Genomic DNA, 24,437 nt, shown 5'->3' on the forward strand with positions numbered 1-24,437 from the left:
AAGGTGAGTGTGTTGGGAGAAATTGCCCCCCATGGGGAAACTTGTCCCCCCAGCAATCCAATGCAAATCAATGAATCCTAAATTAGCATTTTCCAAATCATGTCCAAATCCTCTACAAGTAACTTAACTGAGTTACACAGTATTTTTTTTTGCTACTTTAGGATGATTTGGACATGATTTGGTGCGGAAATTAGAAGAGGGACTTTACAACAAAATCTCATCATAGTGAGAATATTAATAGTGAGATGTGCAATGCCATTTTGTTAAAAAGTTTAAAAAGTGTAAACTGTAGCCACTAATTTCAATTCATAGTTTGTTTGCTTAAGCATTACCATCATCCACATACCAATTTTTTTTCCAAACTTTTCTTTTTTGTGTCAGTAATTGGACATTGTTGTTAGGGGGGCTAGTTACCACACGTTACCCAAATTACTGATATTGTATAGCTAGTGTATTGTAGGCTATATTTCATGTTTCAGTATCTCCTACTCTAGTTAAGAAAATATGTATACTTTTACAGTTTCATTCATTATGTATTAATGTAATTAGATATCGTGCATACTTATTGGGTCTCATGAACTGCATAGGTTAACCAAACGATCTAGGATCAGTTTATCCTACACACAAATATTAAATGGATATGTAGTAGGCAAAATAAACTTTCTTTGGATCAGGGCTTAGGAAGGACATGATTCTATCCCAGAATGCATCAGAACATATTCACTCTGTAATGGTTATGTTCAGATTCTCTGCCGATTGTGGTAAACAACGTTAGCTTGATTTAAACACGAAGGAGTAAACATTTCAATGTATTCTTCAATTATATAGAATTTCGCCTACACTGAGGAAACCGGCTTGCGTGATGGCGGACAGCCCCGGAGGTATGGTTACTACAATTATTTCGGTAGAGTTTTGGCTTTCTAGCTAACACGTTTGGTTTGCTAGCCAGACGAGATGGGCCTAAATGTAGCTAGCTACGATAATTAATCCATAAACACTTTAGGCATCATGATACATGTTCATTCGGTGTTGTATTTAGTTCCAAAGTTTAACTGTGCATGTTACCGTGTTATCTAGTGTGCTGATCATTTTAGCCAACAACCGAGTGGGAAAGGCCACAGTTAGCTACCGTTAGCTAACTAACGTAGAATTGGCTAACGTTAGATTGTTGCTACATTTTCATTGCTTTGAACTATCTAAAACAGCCTAAATACCATTAAAAGCACTAAACAATTGGTGCTTAGTAAACTGTTATAGCTAGTTGACCATTCATTCATTGAAACAGCAGGGGTTGCGGTATTTCGTTTCTCTAATTGATTGGCCCGAGTTTTCACATCTGGTTTCCCACCATCATCATCATCATCATTTGCCAGTTGGAAAGCAAATATGTGCAATGTTTATGGCCCTCAAGGACTGGGGTTGTAGACCCTGCCATCAAACAAGTTAACAGAGCCTTGTCTTTTTGTTTTCAGATGATGACTTTGAAGATTATGACAAGCCAGGTGCAGAGAGATCACGCAGGAGGAGAGGCGAAGATGATTTAGACAGGTATCTCAGCTGCTTGTTGTAACATACTGTAGCTCTCAAACACTAGGCGGCATTCTGCCTCCTCCTTACGGTTCTCAGCCATTCACTTCGCCCATGACTGTCTCATGGGAACTACGATCCCGACACTGTGTTTTAACATTTAGAAACATCAAATCAAACTTTATTTGTCACATGCTCCGAATACAACAGGTGAAATGCTTACTTTTACAAGCCCTTAACCAACGATGCAGTTCAAGAAAGAGTTAAGAAAATATTTACCAAATAATCTAAAGTAACATAAAATAACAAGGCTATATACCGGTACCGAGTCAATATGCGGGGGTACAGTTTAGTCGAGGTAATTTGTACATGTAGGTAGGGGTAAAGTGACTATGCATAGATAATAAACAGTGAGTAGCAGCAATGTAAAAACAGATTTGGGGGGGGGGGGGGTCAATGTAAATAGTCCCGGGTGGCCATTTAATTAGTTGTAAAGCAGTCTTATGGCTTGGGAGAAGAAGCTGTCAAGGAGCCTTTTGGTCCTAGACTTGGTGCTCCGGTACTGCCTGCCGTGTGGTAGCAGAGAGAACAGTCTAAGACTTGGGTGACTGGAGTCTTGCACAATTTTTGGGGCTTTCCTCTGACACCGCCTAGTATATAGGTCCTGGATGGCAGGAAGCTTGGCCCCAGTGATGTACTGGGCCGTAGGCACTACCCTCTGTAGCGTTTTAAGGTCAGTTGCTGAGCAGTTGCCATACCAGGCAATGATGCAACCGGTCAGGATGCTCTCGATGGTGCAGCTGTAGAACTTATGGATGATCAGGGGATCCATGCCAAATCTTTTCCATCTCCTGAGGGAGACTGAAAAGCCCTGTTGTTCATGACTGTCTTGATGTGTCTGGACCATGATAGTTCATCGGTGATGTGGACACCAAGGAACTTGAAACTCTCGACCCCCTCCACTACAGCCCTGTTAATGTCAATGGGATCCTGCTCGGCCCCCCTTTTTCTGTAGTCCACGATCAGCTCCTTTGTCTTGTTCACATTGAGGGACAGGTTGTTGTCCTGGCATCACACTGACCTCCCTATAGGCTGTCTCTTCGTTGTTGGTAATCAGGCCTAACACTGTTGTGTCAGCAAACTTAATGATGGTGTTTGAGTCGTGTTTGGCCATGCAGTTGTGGGTGAAAAGGGAGTACAGGAGGGGACTAAGCACGCACCCCAGAGGGGCCCCAGTGTTGCGGATCAGTGTTGCAGACGTGTTGTTGCCTACCCTTACCACCTGGTGGTGGCCTGTCTGGAAGTCCAGGATCCAGTTGCGGAGGGAGGTGTTTAGTTCCATGTTCCTTAGCTTAGTGATGAGCTTTGTGGGCACCTATGGTGTTGAGCTGTAGTCAATGAGCAGCATTCTCACGTAGGTTTTCCTTTTGTCCAGGTGGGAAAGGGCAGTGTGGAGTGCGATTGAGATTGCGTCATCTGTTGGGGTGGTATGTCATTTGGAGTGGGTCTAGGGTGGGTCTAGGGTATCTGCAATGATGCCATTGTGAGCCTTGACCAGCCTTTCAAAGCACTTCATGGCTACCGATGTGGGTGCTACGGGGCGGTAATCATTTAGGCAGGTTACCTTTGCTTCCTTGTGCACAGACTATGGTAGTCTGCTTGAAACATGTAGGTGTTATAAACTCGGCCATGGAGTGGTTGAAAATGGCAGTGAAGACACTTGCCAGTTGGTCCACGCATGCTTTGAGTACACGTCCTGGTAAACTAAAGCAGGAAGAACCATCTGGCCCTGCTACTTAGTGAATGTTGACCTGTTTAAAGGTCTCGCTCACATCGGCTGCAGAGAGTGTTATCATACAGCCGTCCGGAACAGCTGGTGCTCTCATGCATGTTTGTGTTGCTTGCCTCAAAGCGAGCATAAAGGCATTTAGCTCATCTGGTAGGCTCGTGTCACTGGGCAGCTCGCGATTGGGTTTACCTTTGTAGTCCGTAATAGTTTTCAAGCACTGCCACATCTGACGATCGTCAGAGCCGGTGTAGTAGGATTCAATCTTATTGACGCTTTGCCTGTTTGATGGTTCGTCTGAGGGCATGGCTGGATTTCTCATAGGCGTCCGGATTAGTGTCCCACTCCTTGAAAGCGGCTGCTCTAGCTTTTAGCTCGATGCGGATGTTGCCTCTAATCCATGGCTTCTGGTTGGGATATGTACACACGGTCACTGTGGGGACGACGTTGTCATTGCACATATTGATGAAGCCGATTATTGTGGTGGTATACTCCTCAATGCCATTGGATGAATCCTGGAACCTATTCAAGTCTGTGCTAGCAAAAGAGTCCTGTGACGCGGATGCTGCACTCTGACCACTTTCGTATTGAGCGAGTCACTGGCACTTCCTGTTTTAGTTTTTGCTTGCAAGCAGGAATCAGGAGGATATAATTATTGTCAGATTTGCCAAATGGAGGGCAAGGGAGAGCTTTGTATCTGCCTCTGTGTGTGGAGTAAAGGTGGTCTAGAGTTTTTCTTTTCTCCCTCTGGTTGCACATATGACAGGTTTGTGGTGGTAAATAGACGGCTAGGAATAATATAGATTTGAACTCTCTAGTGTGGTCTACAGCTTACATAAGATACTCTACCTCAGGCGAGCATTACCTTCAGACTTTAATATTAGACATCGCGCACCAGCTGTTATTGACAAATACACAATCTTACAAGACGTAGCTTCTCTGTCCTGCCGATGGTTGGAAAATCCCGCCAGCTCTGTTATCCGTGTTGTCGTTCAGCCACGACTCTGTGAAATTGGTAGGATCGTCTTGATCGTTTATCATCCATTTTGTTTTCCAATGATTGCATGTTGGCCAATATAACGGATGGTAGTGGGGGTTTACTCACTCGCCTACGAATTCTTAGAAGGCAGCCCAACCTCCGCTCTCTTTTTCTATGTCTTTTCTTCTCACAAATCACAGAGATTTGGGCCTGTTCCCGAGGAAAGCAGTATTTCCTTCGCTTTGGACTCGTTAAATAAAAAATCTTTGTCCAGTTCGAGGTGAGTAATCACTGTTCTGATGTCCAGAAGTTATTTTCGGTCATACAAGATGGTAGCAGCAACGATATGTACAAAACAAGTTAATAGCACACTTGGTTAGTAGCCCGTAAAATGGCAGCCATCCACTCCTGCGACATTCTCAACTATTAATAATCATTGCTTGCGTTACTGCCCTTATCTTTCATCAGCGAGAAAGAATACTTAAATAAAATGAAATATACACTTACTGTAGCAGTTTTGCACAGATCCATACAGCTATGGGTGCCTCCATCCGACGAAAATACACTTCTACACTTCCCGAGTTACACTTACCCACAGGTGTTCGGAACATGCTAGATAGCTAATTAGCACAGGTGGTCGCCTCCTGTCTTCCTTCTGTTTTCCGTAAACAAGCTTTGTAAGATGGAGATATGGCCGTGTGGGAACACTAACCTACATAAGGGACGCCGATGGCATTTCCCGTATGATTGATGAGGATCGCCATATTCCAAATATATGGTCCCTTACTAGACGTCCGCAAATGTTTTTAAAATAGGCCGACGGCCTCAGGCCATGCCCCTAGATAGCTAATTAGCACAGGTGGTCGCCTCCTGTCTTCCTTCTGTTTTCCGTAAACAAGCTTTGTAAGATGGAGATATGGCCGTGTGGGAACACTAACCCTATAAAAGTGTGTCAATTTAACTTTAAAAAAAAAAAAAAAGATTTCCAACAGATATGAAAGATAAGGTCCTTATGCTTCCAATACCGAACATCAAGTGATGGGTGTTAATATTCAGAACTAGCGTCGGGGCTCTAGACAACACTTCCCCATGCAGAAGTCGCCTTCGTCCAATGACTCTTATGTTTAATGGAACTGAGAGTCATGATCAAGGGCTAGGTGTAACATGACCGTTTTAAACCTTTTTGCAAGTTTGCATGCTTTTTCCCTTTACTACACTCAGTGTTGGGCTTGTCCTCTGACATTAGGCTATACTAGTACAGTAGTACTCCAACTGTGAAGCCCATAACTCAATAAATATAGGCCTAAAATAGATTTTAGGCAGTGACTTTGTCACAACGTGTGTTCATGAATGGAGCTTGGCGATTATATACAAAAAGGATACTGTTGTAATTTAAACTAAACAATATTCACAACACTAAGAAACAATATGACTATAATGAGCTTATGATCTGAATATTATGTAGGTTTTTATGAGAGAACCTGGTAAAAGATTATTTGAGGTGGTACATTTTGAAGTGCTTTCTCCTGTTTGGGACCAACTGAACATGACTCAGGAAAGATACAGTGACTGCAGCCTATGAGAACAACATTTCTATCGCTACTATACGGGCCTTGCAGAGTCAGGCCTAGTGTAAATATTGTAGAACATAGGCATCTGCTTATCGTAAACATGCCGTGTAAGAATGTAGCCTATTGTAGCCCGGCCTTGCTCATGAGAATGATAATTTAGGCTTCATTAAATAATCTTGTCTAGACTAGCTGTAGACATCCGTGGAGAGTAGACCAATACCTAGCTTTGTAAACCGAGTCAGCGTAGCTCCTTTTATCTGGCTAACTTGGTTGATCTCTTCTCTTAAAGTGATCTTGAGAGTGATTTGCTGGAGGAGGATTGGCTGACAGCCAAAAAGGTAAGACAAAGAACTCCCTGGCTTCTGTTTGTGATTCATAGATGCCTCTGCCATGCTAACCTATTATGCATGCCGTTATTAATGTAGCCTACCAGCTGTAGGATTGGTGAAATAGCCTAGGTCCCATAGACTTCACAGTGACGTGGGATTTTGCAGTAGTCTTTTGAAAGGGGCTCCAACACAGGGGCGTTTATTGATGTGAACGAGGAGGAAGTACAGTGGGCAAAATAAAGTATCTTAACCTGCCCAGATTGCCTTCACCACATGGGAATAAAGCATACTTTTGGACTGGAGGAGACCCCCCCCATGTTTATTTAAACTCACAATTTTATTGATTCAAATATTGACTTAATCTGTTAGATTAGCAATCCGATTTGAACATGCGTAGGCCTGCACATTCAATCATAATGTAACTTTTGGTTGATATTCGGGGAGTTGTGTTTTAGTCGACCTTGCCATTTTAAAGCCTGGGCTTGCAAGGAATAAACAACATAAGCTAAAACATACTGATCCGTTTCTGGCTTGTTTTTCTTTTTTTTTTTAGGATCCCTCAGAAGTGTCAGATGAGGAATTGAACGATGACCTTCTACAAAGCGATGAAGAAGATCTAAACATGTAAGTAAATTGTATCCACGTTGTCTGATCATGCTATTTGCGTTTCCATACTTAGTCTTTAGACACTTGATGTGCCAATTTTTGAGCTACAGTGTTCTTTGTTTATAATTATGTTTTTTTGCCTTTCAGCGGCCAGGGCGTTAGCCTCAATGCTACTCTATGCGAATTTGACCAGCAGGTGAACCCTATAGACTACCCAGAAAAAGGAGATATAGAGGGGGGCTACCAGCAGGAGGGGGGAGAGTACATGGGCGAGTACAGCCTGCCCAATGACATGGACATACCAGACGGCCAAATGGAATACTCAGGAGAACAGGCTGGGGGCGACGGAGTGTTAGACATTCAAATCAATGAGCCTCTAGACGATGAATTTCAAGTGAGTCCTCGTCTCCCCTCTTTCTATTTTACTCCATTGCATCTTGAAACGATACCTTAAATTTATTTCCCTGTCTCGGGTTTTAGGGGGCACGTATCAAATATATTCAGGGGACGCTAAAGGGGATGTGCGTTGGATAGGGGTTAAAGGTGTGTGGGGGGGGGGGGGATTCATTATCACTCTCTGCCAGTTGATTTCTCCTTTTGTTGACAAAGTTGGTGTTGACATCTTGTTTGGCAGTAGGTAGGTAATGCTCTGGGGTCTGTCGGCTGTGACGCCTGGTGCCATTGAGCCCTGTATATTTGTCTGGCTAAGGCCACTTTGTGCGAGGCCGATTGGCAGCGCGTCTTCCGAGGTTAATGCGGGGGTGCTTTTATATCGGGCGCTCGACTCTGATAAAGTCGCACGTTGATGGAAAGATTATTGACCTTCCTAAGGACAACATACAGTCCTGAAGTATGATGAAATGATTGATGCGATTTCCTCTAGTTATTTCCCAAACCCCTAAGACGAGTGAAGAGGGGAAAAGATAAGACTAGATCCATGTGACGTCTGTTATAGTCCTATTTCCTAAGGTGTGATGCCTGACAAAAGAAGCATTCACTTTCTTTTCTTTTTTTACACACTGAAGATAAAACCTTTGATATTCTAAGTAGGGTTGCACGGTTCTACTTCATACTTACTTTGAAAAACCCCAGTGAGTACACAGAGCACGTTTGTGTGTAATAACTATGTTTACAAGGTCACTCAACTGCCCGTGCTTAAATACTTCTGTTTGCGGTGGTATTCAGAGGTAACATGTGGAAGAGTTTTAAAGGATTAATTCATTTCTGTTCCCTCGGGACAGTCTGTCCGTCTATCCTTCTGCTGCAACAGGTATTTGTCTGCAATATTATGTTTTGGGTTGGCAGGTTAATGGTGCAGAACACCAAACACTGTCCTGCGACCTACACACTGACCTCATTTGACAGTCATGAATCACCTAGTGGCTTCTCACTGGAAGTATGTTTTGAAATGAGTGTAATTACGTGAGTTGTGACCACACGGTATATCAAGTACACGTTGGAGAGCCAACACTTTTTAAAAATTATTAACGGAATTATCATATAACTGGAATCCCGGGTTTCGGCACCGTGAAACTAGTCAGCTTCCTGTGTGGGATGTTCCTCCTGGCATTGAGTCGTGAACTTCTAGAGTGGGCCATTTAAAGCAGTAGCTAGCGTGATGATATTTTCACCATCACTGATCCAGAGGTCGTTTCTATCTCCCCCCCACATTTCTGTATATCATGTCAAACATTTACATCTCATAGAATTTCAAATGCCGTCAGGAATTGGTAACAAAGCCTTCTCCCACTGTTATGTTAATTCAAGAGGCTCCCCTTTCTAACCCCCCCATAACAGTTCAATGTTTTCTCCTTTTATGCTCGCTGTTAATATTTTCATTAAAAGGAAACGCGGCAGTATTTTTGGTTCAAGCGTTATTCCTTTCACATTTCCATGGGGATAAAGTTAGGCTAAACCCACACAGGCTGTAATCTCAGGCCAGTGTTAATATCCTGCTAGCATTGATAGTAAATATGAGCCATAATGGGATGGTAGAATGTACAATACATCTATGACACTTAGCCTATTTTGAATATTGACTCTGGATCTCTCTACTTGTTGTTGTAGGCGGATGATTACTCACCAAGCTATGGAGGTGGAGAAAAGCAGGAGGAGAAGGCAGCGCAACAGGAAGCCCCAGAGGAGGAGGAGGAGGTCTCTCAGCTCGCAGACACAGAGGTAGGAACAGAACGGGTCTCCTTCACTCACTGGCTGCGTCCTAAATGGCACCCTCTTCCCTCTATATTCCCTATACAGGACTTTACATTTTAGCCAGTTGTCCTTTGGACAAGTAGGACTTTTTAATATTTTTATTTCTATCTTGTCCAAAAGCTGAAGTCGCTTGTCCCCCAAAATAATTTGTGGTCTGTAACACCATTTTTACATCATTGTATGATGCAAGAAACCACTTTACAAAATAAAATGCGTTACTATCTTTTTTACCATAGAGAAACAGAAAAATGTAGGTTACACTATTTGATTCTTATATTCAAACTCGTCTCAAAATAAAACACTGCCCCTTTAAGGCTTTCCTGGAGGGGACCCCCAAAAATATGTCTACGGTTCAAAAGGGACTCTGGGACGACAGATCTGAAATTCATACAACCACTGCACATAAACTCAGCAAATAATGAAACATCCTCTCACTGTCAACTGCGTTTATTTTAAGCAAACGTAACATGTGTAAGTATTTGTATGAACAAATTCAACAACTGAGACCTAAACTGAACAAGTTCCACAGACATGTGACTAACAGAAATGGAATAATCTGTCCCTGGACAAAGGGGGAGTCAAAATCAAAAGTAACTGTCAGTATCTGATGTGGCCACCAGCTGCTTTAAGTACTGCAGTGCATCTCCTCCTCATGGACTGCACCAGATTTGCCAGTTCTTGCTGTGAGATGTTACCCCACTCTTCCACCAAGGCACCTGCAAGTTCCCGGACATTTCTGGGGGGGGAATGGCCCTAGCCCTCACCCTCTGATCCAACAGATCCCAGACGTGCTCAATGGGATTGAGATCCGGGCTCTTCGCTGGCCATGGCAGACCACTGACATTCCTGTCTTGCAGGAAATCACTCACAGAACGACAATGCCACCAGCCATACTGCTCATGCTGGAGGGTCATGTCATGATGACCCTGCGGGTAGGGTACGACATGAGGGAGGAGGATGTCTTCCCTGAAATGCACATTGTTGAGTTTGCCTGCAATGACAACAAGCTCAGTCCGATGATGCTGTGACACACCGCCCCAGACCATGACGGACCCTCCACCTCCAAAACGATTCCGCTCCAGAGTACAGGCCTCGGTGTAACGCTCATTGCTTTGACGATAAATGCGAATCTGACCATCACCCCTGGTGAGACACAACCGCGACTCGTCAGTGAAGAGCACTTTTTGCCAGTCCTGCCTGGTCCAGCGACGGTGGGTTTGTGCCCATAGGCGACGTTGTTGCCGGCGATGTCTGGTGAGGACCTCACAGTACAGGCATTGCAATTCATTGCCCTGGCCACATCTGCAGTCCTCATGCCTCCTTGCAGCATGCCTAAGGCACGTTCACGCAGATGAGCAGGGACCCTGGGCATCTTTCTTTTGGTGTTTTTCAGAGTCAGTAGAAAGGCTTCTTTAGTGTCCTAAGTTTTCATAACTGTGACCTTAATTGCCTACCGTCTGTAAGCTGTTAGTGTCTTAACTACAGTTCCACAGGTGCATGTTCAGTAATTGTTTATGGTTCATTGAACAAGCATGGGAAATGGTTTTTAAACCCTTTACAATGAAGATCTATGAAGTTATTTGGATTTTTACAAATTCTTTGGAAGACAGTGTCCTGAAAAAGGGCCGTTTCTTTTTTCTGCTGAGTTTGTGAAAAAATATCATTGATGCTGATGCAACAGATCAGACCATTGAGCTTCAAATGTTGCTAAAGTTATATTTATTCATATTATAAGCTCAACAATACACATATGGCTGTAAGCTTGGCGAATGTTCCAACATGCAATTAGCGGAAACGCACTTATCAAAAGTGCACCGCACGCATGAGTGGTTTCATGTGACAGAGATGAAAATATCTGTTAGAAATTAAGAGGAGAGACCTAAAGATGCATCAATTAGTGTTGTTTACTGATATGACAAGGATTATGCCTTTGGCTGCTGGACAATAAAATGTTGATTTGAAAACTAATATGGCATGGGAAAAATGCTAGTTTTTATTTTATAAAATAATTCCCTCAATTTCTATGGTCATATTTTGGCTAGGCTACTTTGAAACAATGTACAGTGCCTTCCAGAAAGTATTCATTCCCCTTGACTTATCCCACATTTTGTTTTTACAGCTTGGATTAAAAAATAAATAAAACATCCATCTACACACACTACCCCATAATGACACTGTGAAACATTTTTGTATAATTTACATAAGTATTCACACAAGTCTTTAAGAGCTTTGCACACCTGGATTGTCTAAAATTTGCCCATTTATTATTTTCAAAATTCTTCAATATCTGTCAAATTGTTTGTTCGTTATTTGACAACCATTTTCAATCCTTGCCATAGATTTTCATGTAGATTTAAGTCAAAATGATAATCGACCACATTCACTGTCTTCTGTAAGTGTAGATTTGGTCTTGTGTTTTAGGTTATTGTTCTGCTGAAAGGTGAATTCATTTTCCAGTGTCTGGTGGAAAGCAGACTGACCCAATTTGTTTTGCCTGTGCTTAGCTCTATTACATTTATTTTGTTATCCTGAAATTCCCAAGTCCTTAACAATTACAAGCATATCCATAACATGATGCAGCCACCACTATGCTTGAAAATATGGCGTGGTACTCAGTTACGTTTGGGGCAGATCCAACAACACGCATAACACTTTGTATTCAGGACAAAAAGTGAATTGCTTTGCCACATTTTTAGCAGTATTACTTTAGTACCTTGTTTCAAAGAGGATGCGTATTTTGGAAAAATTGTATTATGTATAGGCTTCCTCCTTTTCACGCTCTAGCTTAGTGTTGTGGAGTAACTACAATGTTGATCCACCCTCAGTTTTCTCCTATCACAGGCATTAAACTGTTTTAAAGTCACCATTGGTCTCGTGATGAAATCGTTGAGTGGTTATTTTAGGAAGGTCCCCTGTATCTTTTGTAGTTGACACAAAGTGTTTTCTAACCAATGCTACCAATTATAACCATATCCTGGCTTCTGGGCCTGAGTAACAGGTAGTTTACTTTGGGAACGTCAATCAGGCGGAAATTCAGGGCCTATCCCAGGTTATAAGCTATTATTGCACACAGTGAGTCCATGCAATGTATTATGTAAGTTGTTCAGCAAATTGTTACTCCTGAAATTATTACGTCTTGCCATAACAAACGGGTTGAATACTTATTGACTCAAGACATTTCAGCTTTTTATTTGTAATAATGTAAAAAAAAAATAAAAAAATCCACTTTGGGTTAATGTGTGTCGGCAAGTGACAAAAACATTTTATATTCAGGCTGTAACACAACTAAATGTGGAAAAAGTCGAGGGGTGTGAATACTTTCTGAAGAAAGACGTGCTTCATAAACTGTCCAGTCTTAAAACAATGAAGTTTATTGTTGAATCATTTTCTAAATGCGGACCGCCTCCGCTCAGATTCAAGGTGGGTGATGTGTGGTGCGCAACAGGCACTGTCCTTCACTCTCTGGTCTTGTGACCATTTAGATGTTAATTATCCTTCATTATATTTGTCAAACATGATTATTTATGTACAATGAAAAATAGATTTGAATATTATTTCAATGTTTGCATCTCTGATCCAATTATTGGCTTCTCTGATCTTATAATTGTTAGATTGTTATGTTTTTAAAGATTTTTAATATATATATATATATATATATTTAAAAAAAAATCTATATGCACAACTAAGAGACTCTGGTCAAAAGTAGTGCACTATATAGGAAATAGGGTGCCATTTGGGTCACAGACACCAAATGACCAATAAGTCAAAGCCCTTCTCTCTCCGATGCCTCTTTGGTGCCTTGCATTGAGTCAATGGCTGCAATTCTGCTATGGACAATGTATAATTTATGCAAATGTTGTTTGTAGCTTATTCTATACTTTAGACTTACGTCTTTTATGTAGTACTGTGAAATCTGATAATGCGCCAGATGTTCAAGTAAGACATGGTTGCAGTTTATAGGCCTGCAAGAACACTATCCGTATGCTGTACAGGTAACTGCCAAAAAAAAGGGACCACTTAATAACAGTGCGTTGGGCCAAAACCACTTCAGTGCATCTTGGCATAGATTGTCTGGAATTCTATTGGAGGGATACGATTAGTGTTGCATGGTGTATTTAAATATATATATATTTTTTAAATGTTCCTTTATGCACAATCAGTTAAGAACACATTCTTATTTTCAATGATGGACTAGGAACAGTGGGTTAACTGCCTTGTTCAGGGGCAGAACAACATTTTTACCTTGTCAGCTCGGGGGATTCGATCTTGCTACCTATCGGTTACTAGTCCAACTCTCTAACCACTAGCCTACTTGCCGCCCCGGTATCACGGTACCAAAACGTCATGATACTTTTGACACCAATATATTGTTTTATACCGTAGTACCGTTTCATATGATACTGCCATATTTTTCCATCCCTACTGATCTAAAGATCCTGCTGGTGCATGTTTTATAAATTCAGTTGAATTCAAGCAATAGCCACTAGTCTCTTGTATGCGCAGGGCCATTAATATCCACTTCACTCATGTGTATATCACATGTGGCAGCTGTTATCAGTCCTGTAATCATTCCTCACTCACCTGCTTCTCTCGGTCTGCTCTTCATGCGCATCTATTCCTCCATCAGCTTTTAAAATATACACTGAACAAAAATATAAATGCAGATTTGACTGAGATCCAGATTTGACTGGATTAGTCCCTAATTTATGGATTTCACATGACTGGGAATACAGATATGCATCTGGTCATATATACCTTTTAAAAATAAGGTAGGGGCGTGGATCAGAACCAGTCAATATCTGGTGTGACCACCATTTGCATCTTGCAATGCCCCACGTCTCCTTCACATAGAGTTGATCAGGCTGTTTTGATTGGCCTGTGAAATGTTGTCCCACTCCTCTTCAATGGCTGTGCGAAGTTGCTGGATATTGGCAGAAGTGGAACACTGTCGTATACGTCGATCCAGAGCATCCTAATCATGCTCATTGGGTAAGTATGGAGGCCGTCGAAGAACTGTGACATTTTCTCCTTCCAGGAATTGTGTACAGATCCTTGTGACATAGGGCCGTGCATTATCATGCTGAGAGGTGATGGCGGCAGATGAATGGCACAATGGTCCTCAGGATCTCCTCATCGCGGTATTTCTGTGCATTCAAATTGCCATCGTTGTCCATAGCTTATGCCTGCCCATACCATAACTCCATCACCACCATAGGGAACTCTGTTCACAACATCCTTGAAGAGCACACTTCTCCAATGGCCATCGAAGGTGAGTGTTTGCCCAATGAAGTCATTTATGACCCCAAACTGCAGTCGTCGAGCACACAGTTGAGCTTCCCTGAGACCGTTTCTGACCGTTTGCATAAATTCTTTGTTTGAAGACCCACAGTTTCATCAGCTGTTCGGGTGGCTAGTCTCAGACGATCCCGCAGGTGAAGAAGCTGGATGCGGAGGTCCTGGGATGGCGTGGTTACTTGTGGTCTGTTGTTGGATGTACTGCCAAATTCTCTAAAAAGATTGTGGTGGCAGTTTATGGTAGAGAAATGAACATTAAATTCTCTGACACAGCTATGGTGGACATTCCTGCAGTCAGCATGCCAATTGCACGCTCCCTCAACTTGAGACATCTGTGCATTGTTGTGACAAAACTGCATGTTTTAGAGGGCTTTTTATTGTCCCCAGCATAAAGTACACCTGTGTAATGATCATGACGTTTAATCAGCTTCTTGATATGCCACATCTGTCAGGTGGATGGATTATCTTCATGCACAAAATTTGAGAGGGATGCTTTGTGTGCTTATGAAATCTTTCTGGGATCTTTTATTTTAGCTCATGAAACATGGAACTGACACCTTTTTTATATATGTTTTATATTTTTGTTCAGTGTAATTTAACCTTGATGGTGAGCGGGATGCAGACCCAGATGAGTCTAAGGTTGTTAGATTTGTACATTTGTTACATTGGAGCAGAGCGCACAGCCAGCGATGTTGATGCATTGTATCATTTCATCACCTGTTATAAGCAAGAGCAAAGGTCAGTCTGAGTAGACTTTGCAAGATCACCTTCATGCGGCCTCTGAGTGCCAGAGGGAAAAATGGACAGCCATGCTTGCAGATTAACAGCAAAGAAAACTAGCATAAACAGTATGACCCATATTACCAGAGATGCCTTTTTTTTAAATCGGGATATGCGTGCATTTAAAATCATTTCACAAACCATGTCGGGTCCCGTTTTTTGAACTAATCCCCGGTCGCTGATTATTGGTTTGATAACAAATGACGTTTTTCGGTCATGTTACCTAGCTAGCTAACAACCTGGTAACTTGACAGTAGGTTTGGGCAAATTTCATTGGCACAGGAAGAAAGGAAAAGGGTCTGCTACTCATGATGCGCTTCAAAGGTAGGATTCATATTGGCCTAATGTAAGCCTAAACTATATCAATAATCTGTTTATTTCTGGTGCTCCTTAAATTTTGTTCGGTGCCTAACCTTTTAAAAGTTGGGAGCAGTGTTTGTGGGAGAGCGAGAGAGTGGTGTGAGTTTGAGAGCATGGGGAGACGGTGTGGGGGAGGGAGGGTGTGTGTCAACTTGAGTAAAGGTTTCATGCCGTTTTTAGTTTTGAACCTTTATTTAACTAGGCAAGTTTCCCCCTTACTGCCACAATGACATGCATGTACAGTGGGGCAAAAAAGTATTTAGTCAGCCACCAATTGTGCAAGTTCTCCCACTTAAAAAGATGAGAGAGGCCTGTAATTTTCATCATAGGTACACTTCAACTATGACAGACAAAATGAGAAAAAAATCCAGAAAATCACATTGTAGGATTTTTAAAATAAATTTATTGGCAAATTATGGTGGAAAATAAGCATTTTGTCACCTACAAACAAGCAAGATTTCTGTCTCTCACAGACCTGTAACTTCTTCTTTAAGAGGCTCCTCTGTCCTCCACTCGTTACCTGTATTAATGGCACCTGTTTGAACTTGTTATCAGTATAAAAGACACCTGTCCACAACCTCAAACAGTCACACTCCAAACTCCACTATGGCCAAGACCAAAGAGCTGTCAAAGGACACCAGAAACAAAATGGTAGACCTGCACCAGGCTGAGAAGACTAAATCTGCAATAGGTAAGTAGCTTGGTTTAAAGAAATCAACTGTGGGAGCAATTATTAGGAAATGGAAGACATACAAGACCACTGATAATCTCCCTCGATCTGGGCCTCCACGCATGATCTTACCCCGTGGGGTCAAAATGATCACAAGAACGGTGAGCCAAAATCTCAGAACTACACGGGGGGACCTAGTGAATGACCTGCAGAGAGCTGGGACCAAAGTAACAAAGCCTACCATCAGTAACACACTACGCCACCAGGAACTCAAATCCTGCAGTGCCAGACCTGTCCCCCTGCTTAAGCCAGTACATGTCCAGGCCCGTCTGAAGTTTGCTAGAGAGCATTTGGATGATCCAGAAGAAGATTGGGAGAATGTCATATGGTCAGATTAAACCAAAATATAACTTTTTGGTAAAAACTCAACTCGATGTGTTTGGAGGACAAAGAATGCTGAGTTGCGTCCAAAGAACACCATACCTACTGTGAAGCATGGGGGTGGAAACATCATGCTTTGGGGCTGTTTTTCTGCAAAGGGACCAGGACGACTGATCCGTGTAAAGGAAAGAATGAATGGGGCCATGTATCGTGAGATTTTGAGTGAAAACCTTCTTCCATCAGCAAGAGCATTGAAGATGAAACATGGCTGGGTCTTTCAGCATGACAATGATCCCAAACACACCGCCCGGGCAACGAAGGAGTGGCTTTGTAAGAAGCATTTCAAGGTCCTGGAGTGGCCTAGCCAGTCTCCAGATCTCAACCCCATAGAAAATCTTTGGAGGGAGTTGAAAGTCCGTGTTACCCAGCAACAGCCCCAAAACATCACTGCTCTAGAGGAGATCTGCATGGAGGAATGGACCAAAATATCAGCAACAGTGTGTGAAAACCTTGTGAAGACATACAGAAAACATCTGACCTCTGTCATTGCCAACAAAGGGTATATAACAAAGTATTGAGAAACTTTTGTTATTGACCAAATACGTTTCCATCATAATTTGCAAATAAATTCATTACAAATCCTACAATGTGATTTTCTGGATTTTTGTCTGTCATAGTTGAAGTGTACCTATGATGAAAATTACAGGCCTCTCTCATCTTTTTAAGTGGGAGAACTTTGACAATTGGTGGCTGACTAAATACTTTTTTGCCCCACTGTATATTATGTTCCTTCCTCCCATTCCTCCAGCCAAATCCTAGGTACACCTTTGCAAATATGAGCTATCAGCTCTGCAGTATTCTATTATCCACTGAACAAGTTCAATTCAATGTGTTGTATTGAGTAGAAGAGTGAATTTCAGTGACAGGATTTTGTGTAGCACATGTACATGATGGGGCGAGCAGGACGCTAGGCCACATGGTACTGTGATACTACTCTGTATCGTGATACTTGGCCTGGTATTGTATCGTGACAACACTAGATGCAACACCATTCTTCCACGAGAAATTCCATCATTTGATGTTCTGTTGATGGTGGTGGAGAACGCTGAGACGGCCATGGCATATGGTTTACAGTGTTTTCATGCTCATCAACCCATTCAGTAACCACTCCTGTCTTGTGGATAGGGACATCGTCCTCCTTTTGGGGGGGATATGGGTCCAAAATAATGGCCTGCCCAGCATTTGTGTATATAAGCCTAAGCATGATGGGATGTTAATTGTTTAATTAACTCAGGAACTACACCTGTGTGGAAGCACCTGCTTTCAATATAACATTGTATCGCTTTTATTTATTTAATATTTTTTTTTTTTTTTTGTGTTCCATTATTTTGGCAGTTACCTGTATCTGATGGCTAAGATGATCCCTATATTTCTAAAGGCTGAGAATGAAGCAGAGCCAAAGGAAGAAGTGAAGGAGGAGGAAGATGAGGATGAAGAGGAAGACGACGATGGAGAGTCTGGCCGGTTGCGTTTCAAAACGGAGCGTAAAGATGTCACGTCTGGTGTTGTGCGGCTGGCGGATGCGGGAACCAAAAGACGGAACATTCCTGAAACATTAGGTACATTTATGTACAACCTTCAACTGTTATATAAACTGTAATATATTTTTGTGCTTTGGTTGGTTATGTTGTTTGGTTGAAGGGCATTTCAAGTTTAACTCGTGTACCTAAACTGTTTGGATCAAAAGAAAATGCTCAAGTGCAGCTAGAGCAAGTCTTACTGAATGGCTTGTATTTGAATGTTCTAATGTTAACCTTGTGGGGATTTGTTTTGCCCTCCAGAGCTGTCTGAAGAGGCCAAAGCAGGCCTGATGGAGTTTGAGGAGAAGGAGCGCCAGAGGAAGCAGGGCCGCTTTGGAGGCCGAGGAGGAGATAGAGGAGGATTCAGAGGTCGAGGATTAAGAGGGAGGTTCCCCGGATTTGGTATGGGAGACTTTGGTGGAGGAAGAGGACGAATGAATGACCTGAGGCTCCCAATGGTGCCTCTACATATGGGCATGCAGGTAAATCTTATTAAAATAATCTGACACAATATAAAATGATTATCTATCTCTTGATATTCTGTAATGTCACTTTAAATTATAGAATTGTTTACGATTAGCTTACTTGAGTGTATGTGTGCAAGACGATTTAAAGCTATGCTTACTTAACATTGTCGCAATGTTTACTTGCAAAACTAATAAGGCACAGCTATGTAGACAATTGTTTTCTTGTTCTCACATGCCATTGTGATGGCATATTGGATTTAGTTTCTCGCGGCCTTTTTATTATTAGACATCTCTTGAAGCATATAATCCGTCCATTTAAGATGTTCCTCCATATACAGTTGAAGTCGGAAGTTTACATGCACTTAGGTTGTCATTAAAGGGAGTCATTAAAACTAGTTTTTCAACCACTCCACACAAATTTCTTGTTAACAAACTATAGTTTTGGCAAGTCGGTTAGGACATCTACTTTGTGCATGACACAAGTCATTTTTCCAACAATTGTTTATAGACAGATTATTTCACTTATAATTCACTGTATCACAGTTCCAGTTGGTTAGAAGTTCACATATACTAAGTTGACTGTGCCTTTAAACTTCTTGGAAAATTCCAGAAAATGTTGTCATGGCTTTAGGAAGTGTACCTGTGGATGTATTTCAAGGCCTACCTTCAAACTCAGTGCCTCTTTGCTTGACATCATGGGAAAATTAAAAGAAATCAGTGAAGACCTCAGAAAAACAATTGTAGACCTCCACAAGTCTGGTTCATCCTTGGGAGCAATTTCCAGACACCTGAAGGTACAACGTTCATCTGTACAAACAATAGTACGCAAGTATAAACACCATGGGACCACGCAGCCGTCATACCGCTCAGGAAGGAGACGCGTTCTGTCTCTTAGAGATGAACGTACCTTGGTGCGAACAGTGCAAATCAGTCCCAGAACAACAGCAAAGGACCTTGTGAAGATGCTGAAGGAAACAGGTTCAAAAGTATCTATATCCACAGTAAAAACGAGTCCTATGTCGACATAACCTGAAAGGCATCTCAGCAAGGAAGAAGCCAGTGCTCCAAAACCGCCATAAAAAAGCCAGACTACGGTTTGCAACTGCACATGGGGACAAAGATTGTACTTTTTGGAGAAATGTCCTCTGGTCTGATGAAACAAAAATAGAACTGTTTGGCCATAATGACCAAAATTATGTGTGGAGGAAAAAGGGGAATGCTTGCAAGCAGAAGAACACCTTCGCAACCGTGAAGCACGGGGTGGCAGCATCATGTTGTGGGGGGGCTTTGCTGCAGGATGGACTGGTACACTTCACAAAATAGATGGCATCATGGAGGAAGGACAATTATGTGGATATATTGATGCATCATCTCAAGACATCATCAGTCGAGAAGTTAAAGCTTGGTCTCAAATGGGTCTCACAAAAGGACAATGACCCCAAGCATACTTCCAAAGTTGTGGCAAAATGGCTTAAGGACAACAAAATCAAGGTATTGGAGTGGCCATCACAAAGCCCTAACCTCAATCCGGTAGAAAATTTGTCGGCAGAACTGAAAAAGCGTGTGCGAGCAAGGAAGCCTGCTAACCTGACTCAGTTACACCAGCTCTGTCAGGAGGAATTGGCCAAAATTCACCCAACTTTTTTGTGGAAGGCTACCCAAAACCTTTGACCCAAGTTAAACAATTTAAAGGCAATGCTACCAAATACTAATTGAGTGTATGTAAACATGTGACCCACTGGGAATGTAATGAAATAAATAAAAGCTGAAATAAATCATTATCTCTAATATTATTCTGACATTTCACATTCTTGAAGTGGTGATCCTAACTGGCCTAAAATTGAATTTTTACTAGGATTAAATGTCAGGAATTGTGAAAAACTGAGTTTAAATGTATTTTGCTATGGTGTATGTAACTTCCGACTTCAACTGTATTCAACGCCTTGGAAGGTTGAAGGTCACTTGTTGAACGTGGAAGGAGGGATAGCTCGGTTTGATGTTTTGAACGTTATGTTTTGAAAATTATTCTAATGAAAAGGTTTGGTTACTTGTTCCCTTTTTTGGGGGGGATCCTGCAACTCAGTTAGCCTCAGATGCTGTGACCACTATATCTGTCCAGGGATCCTGCCTACCAAAAGTTAGAATGAAGAGCTGCTTGGCGTAGTAGCTAGCCTAGCTGTTAACCAGCTAGCAAGGTTTATTTTACAGCTTGAACACAGCCCGTGATGTAGTTATTCCTTGTGGCTGGGACTGCTATAGTGGGCATCAATATTTGACGTGTTTTTATACAGTATATTATATATATACATCACATGCAACTCGTAATTAGACTATGGAATTAGCCTAACATTATCTGACTCAATAAAGATCTACAAGATGCAATAAAATATACAAGCTAGCATTAGGCAATGAGTTGATGTTGACTAGCAAGAATTGGTATGAAAATGGTCTGTCAAAGGCAGATATTTAATTAACATTGTACAATGAATGGATTTACAAACAAGGCATTAAGCATTACAAGGCATTATTCTAAGCATATAGATCCTAAGATTACAGAACAGGACAAAGCATGAATAAAGAGATGCTTTCTCGGCCAGGGGCCTGCAAGCCTAGGGATTGAGAATTGATCATACAACCTTCCTCCATGGTTTTGAAACAGGATGAGGGAACAGAGGCATTTAATTCCTTTTTTTATTTTTTATATAAGAAATTCACCTTTTATTCAACCAGGTAGGCCAAGTTCTCATTTACAACTGTGACCTGGCCAAGATAAAGCAAAGCAGTGCAACAAAACAACAAGTTACACAAACATACAGAAAAGAAACATAGAAAAATCTATGTACAGTGTGTGCAAATGTAGAGAGGTAGGCAATAAATAGGCCCTAGAGGTGAAAATAATTACAATTTAGCATTAATACTGCGTGATAGATGTGCTGATGATGATGTGCAAGTAGAGATACTGGGGTGCAAAAGAGCAAAATGGTAAGTAATAATATGGGGATGACATTGTCGGGTGTGCTATTTACAGATTGGCTGTGTACAGGTACAGTGATCGGTAAGCTGCTCAGGCAGCTGATACTTTAAGTTAGTGAGGGAGATAAGACTCCAGCTTCAGAGATTTTTGCAATTTGTTCCAGTCATTGGCAGCAGAGAACTGGAAGGAAAGACAGCCAAAGTAAGTGTTGGCTTTGGGGATAACCAGTGCAATGTACCTTTTGGAGTGCCTGCTACGGGTGGGTGTTGCTATGGTGACCAGTGAGCTGAAATAAGGCGGGGCTTTACCTAGTTAAGACTTTTATAGATGACCTGGAGCCAGTGGGTTTGGCGACGGATATGTAGTGTGGGCCAGCCAATGAGAGCATACAGGTCGCAGTGGTGGGTAGAATATGGGGCTTTGGTGATTAAAACGGATGCCACTGTGATAGATGACATCCAGTTTGCTGAGTAGAGTGTTGGGGGGCTATTTTGTAAATGACATCGCCAAATTTAAGGATCGGTAGGATAGTCAGTTTTACAAGGCTATGTTTGGCGGCATGAGTGAAGGAGGCTTTGTTGTGAAATAGGAAGCCGATTCTAGATTTAATTTTGGATTGGAGATGCATAATGTGAGTCTGGATGGAGAGTTTACAGTCTAACCAGACACCTAGGTATTTGTTGTTGTCCACATATTCTAGGTCAGAACCGTCCAGAGTAGTGATGCTAGTCGGGCGGGAGGGTGCGGGCAGCAATCGGTTGAAGAGCATGCGCTTAGTTTTACTAGCATGTAAAAGCGGTTGGAGGCCATGGAAGGAGAGTTGTGTGGCGTTGACACTCGTTTGTAGCTTTGTTAGTACAGTGTCCAAAGAAGGGCCAGATGTATACAGAATGGTGTCGTCTGCGTAGAGGTTGATCGGAGAATCACCAGCAACAAGAGCGACATCATTGATATATACAGAAAAAAGAGTCGGCCCGAGAATTGAGCCCCGTGGCACTGCCAGAGATCTGGCACACAGAACTCTGTCTGAGAAGTAGTTGGTGAACCAGGCGAGGCAGTCATTTTAGAAGCCAATGCTATTGAGTCTGCTGAAAAGAATGTGGCAATTGACAGTCGAAAGCCTTGGCCAGGTCGATGAAGACTGCTGCACAATACTGCTCACCTTGTCTTCTCCGGACAAGCTTTTTTCCGGATGCCCCAAAGAATCGGAAAGGGAATTCATCAGAGAAAATTACTTTACCCTAGTCCTCAGCAGTTCAATCCCTGCAGAATACCAGTTTGTCCCTGATGTTTTTCCTGGAGAGAAGTGGCTGTATTTAGAGGGTAGTTTGGTCAGATTGATATCTAAGAGGGTGCCCATGGTTACGGATTTAGGGTTGTACCTGGTAGGTTCTTTGATTTGTGTGAGATTGAGGGCATCTTGCTTAGATTGTAGGACGGCCGGGGGTGTTAACCTGTTGCTCCTACCCTCTACTTTTTTGAACATTTTGTTAAAAATCGCGCAACATTTCAGCGCCCTGCTACTCATGCCAGGAATATAGTACGTTCATATGGTTAGAATGTGTGGATAGAAAACACTCGGACGTTTTTAAAACTGGTTAAATCACGACTGTGGCTATAACATAACGTGCGTTACATCGGAAAGCGCAGGAAAACCTGATCACAGAAAATGGAAATAAATATCCTTGCGCCACTTCCAGCAATTGTTCACAGTGAGCCGAATTAGATAAGACCGAGGATTCAACTCCGAGGACTCAGCATCCCCATGTTGTCTAGAGTCTTGTGAATTGAATCATCTTTGATTCTTGGTTGAACCGAATCAGGGGAACCACTTACCTCCAGTCTCCGCCCAGATCATTTGGAAGAGCTCTCTCGTGAAATTTTTTCCAAGACGACAGCTAATGATTTTTACATCGCCTCCTGGTGATTTTTATCGCTTATTAACGTTTACTAATACCTAAAGTAGCATTACAAACGTATTTCGAAGTGTTTTGTGAAAGTTTATCGTCTACTTTTTGAATTTTAAAAAATGACGTTACGTTGTGAAAACGCTGTTTTTTCGTTTATCACACAGTCTACATATAACAATATCTTGGCTTTATATGGCCCGATTTAATCGAAATAAAGACCCAATAGTGTTTGTTGGCACTCCTAGATGTCCCATAAAGAAGATGGTGAAAGGTAATGACTGTTTTCTATTTTATTGTGCGGTTTGTGTAAAGCCGAAATGCTAATTATTTTGTTTACGTCCCCTGCGTGGCCTTTGTGTTGTAGTGTATTGGTGCATGCTATCAGATAATAGCTTCTCATGCTGTCCCCGAAAAGCATTTTAAAAATCTGACTTGTTGCCTGGATTCACAACGAGTGTAGCTTTAATTCGATACCCTGCATGTGTATTTTAATGAACGTTTGAGTTTTAACTAATACTATTAGCATTTAGCGTAGCGCATTTGCATTTCCAGAGCTCTAGTTGGGACGCAAGCGTCCCGAGTAGAAGCAAGAGGTTAAGCATGTCCCAGTTTAGGTCACTTAACAGTGCGAACTTCCCTCAAACTGGGGGCCGAGGGGGGTCTATAACAAGCGGTAGAGGTGTGGGACTTGTTTCAGGAAAGGTGTATTTTTAACAGTAGAAGCTCGAATTGGATAGTATGACGGAACTCTGCAGTAGATTGCAACTCTGTCCCCTTTGGAATTTCTATGTTGCGAAATGTTATAGTTAGGGATGGAAATTTCAGGAATTTTGTTGGCCTTCCTAAGCCAGGATTCAGACACGGCTAGGACATCTGGGTTGGTGGAGTGTGCTAAAGCAGTGAATAAAACAAACTTGGGGAGGAGGCTTCTAATGTTAACATGCATGAAACCAATGCTTTTACGGTTACAGAAGTCAACAAATGAGAGCGCCTGGGGAATGGGAGTGATGC

General features: G+C 42.0%; 1 protein-coding gene across 5 annotated transcripts in view; it reads left to right on the plus strand.

The window, feature by feature from the left end:
• The first annotated feature begins 697 nt into the window (after window positions 1-697).
• LOC115130407 (RNA-binding protein 33-like) overlaps window positions 698-24,437 on the plus strand; it is a 49,571-nt gene continuing 25,831 nt past the window's right edge. For 4 of the 5 annotated variants that reach the window (XM_029661532.2, XM_029661534.2, XM_029661533.2 and 1 more), the window contains exons 1-8: window positions 698-881; window positions 1,473-1,548; window positions 6,153-6,201; window positions 6,746-6,816; window positions 6,946-7,192; window positions 8,866-8,976; window positions 17,934-18,114; window positions 18,337-18,557. In XM_029661532.2, coding sequence (XP_029517392.1) covers window positions 863-881; window positions 1,473-1,548; window positions 6,153-6,201; window positions 6,746-6,816; window positions 6,946-7,192; window positions 8,866-8,976; window positions 17,934-18,114; window positions 18,337-18,557 — 975 coding nt within the window. In that variant the 5' untranslated portion in view covers window positions 698-862. Of the gene's footprint in view, window positions 882-1,472; window positions 1,549-6,152; window positions 6,202-6,745; window positions 6,817-6,945; window positions 7,193-8,865; window positions 8,977-17,890; window positions 18,115-18,336; window positions 18,558-24,437 lie in introns of those variants that run through there. The other variant, XM_029661537.2, reaches the window with a different exon arrangement.

The sequence above is a fragment of the Oncorhynchus nerka genome, linkage group LG6 (genome assembly GCF_034236695.1).
Source record: "Oncorhynchus nerka isolate Pitt River linkage group LG6, Oner_Uvic_2.0, whole genome shotgun sequence".
In the NCBI taxonomy this organism is placed as follows: Eukaryota; Metazoa; Chordata; class Actinopteri; order Salmoniformes; family Salmonidae; genus Oncorhynchus; species Oncorhynchus nerka.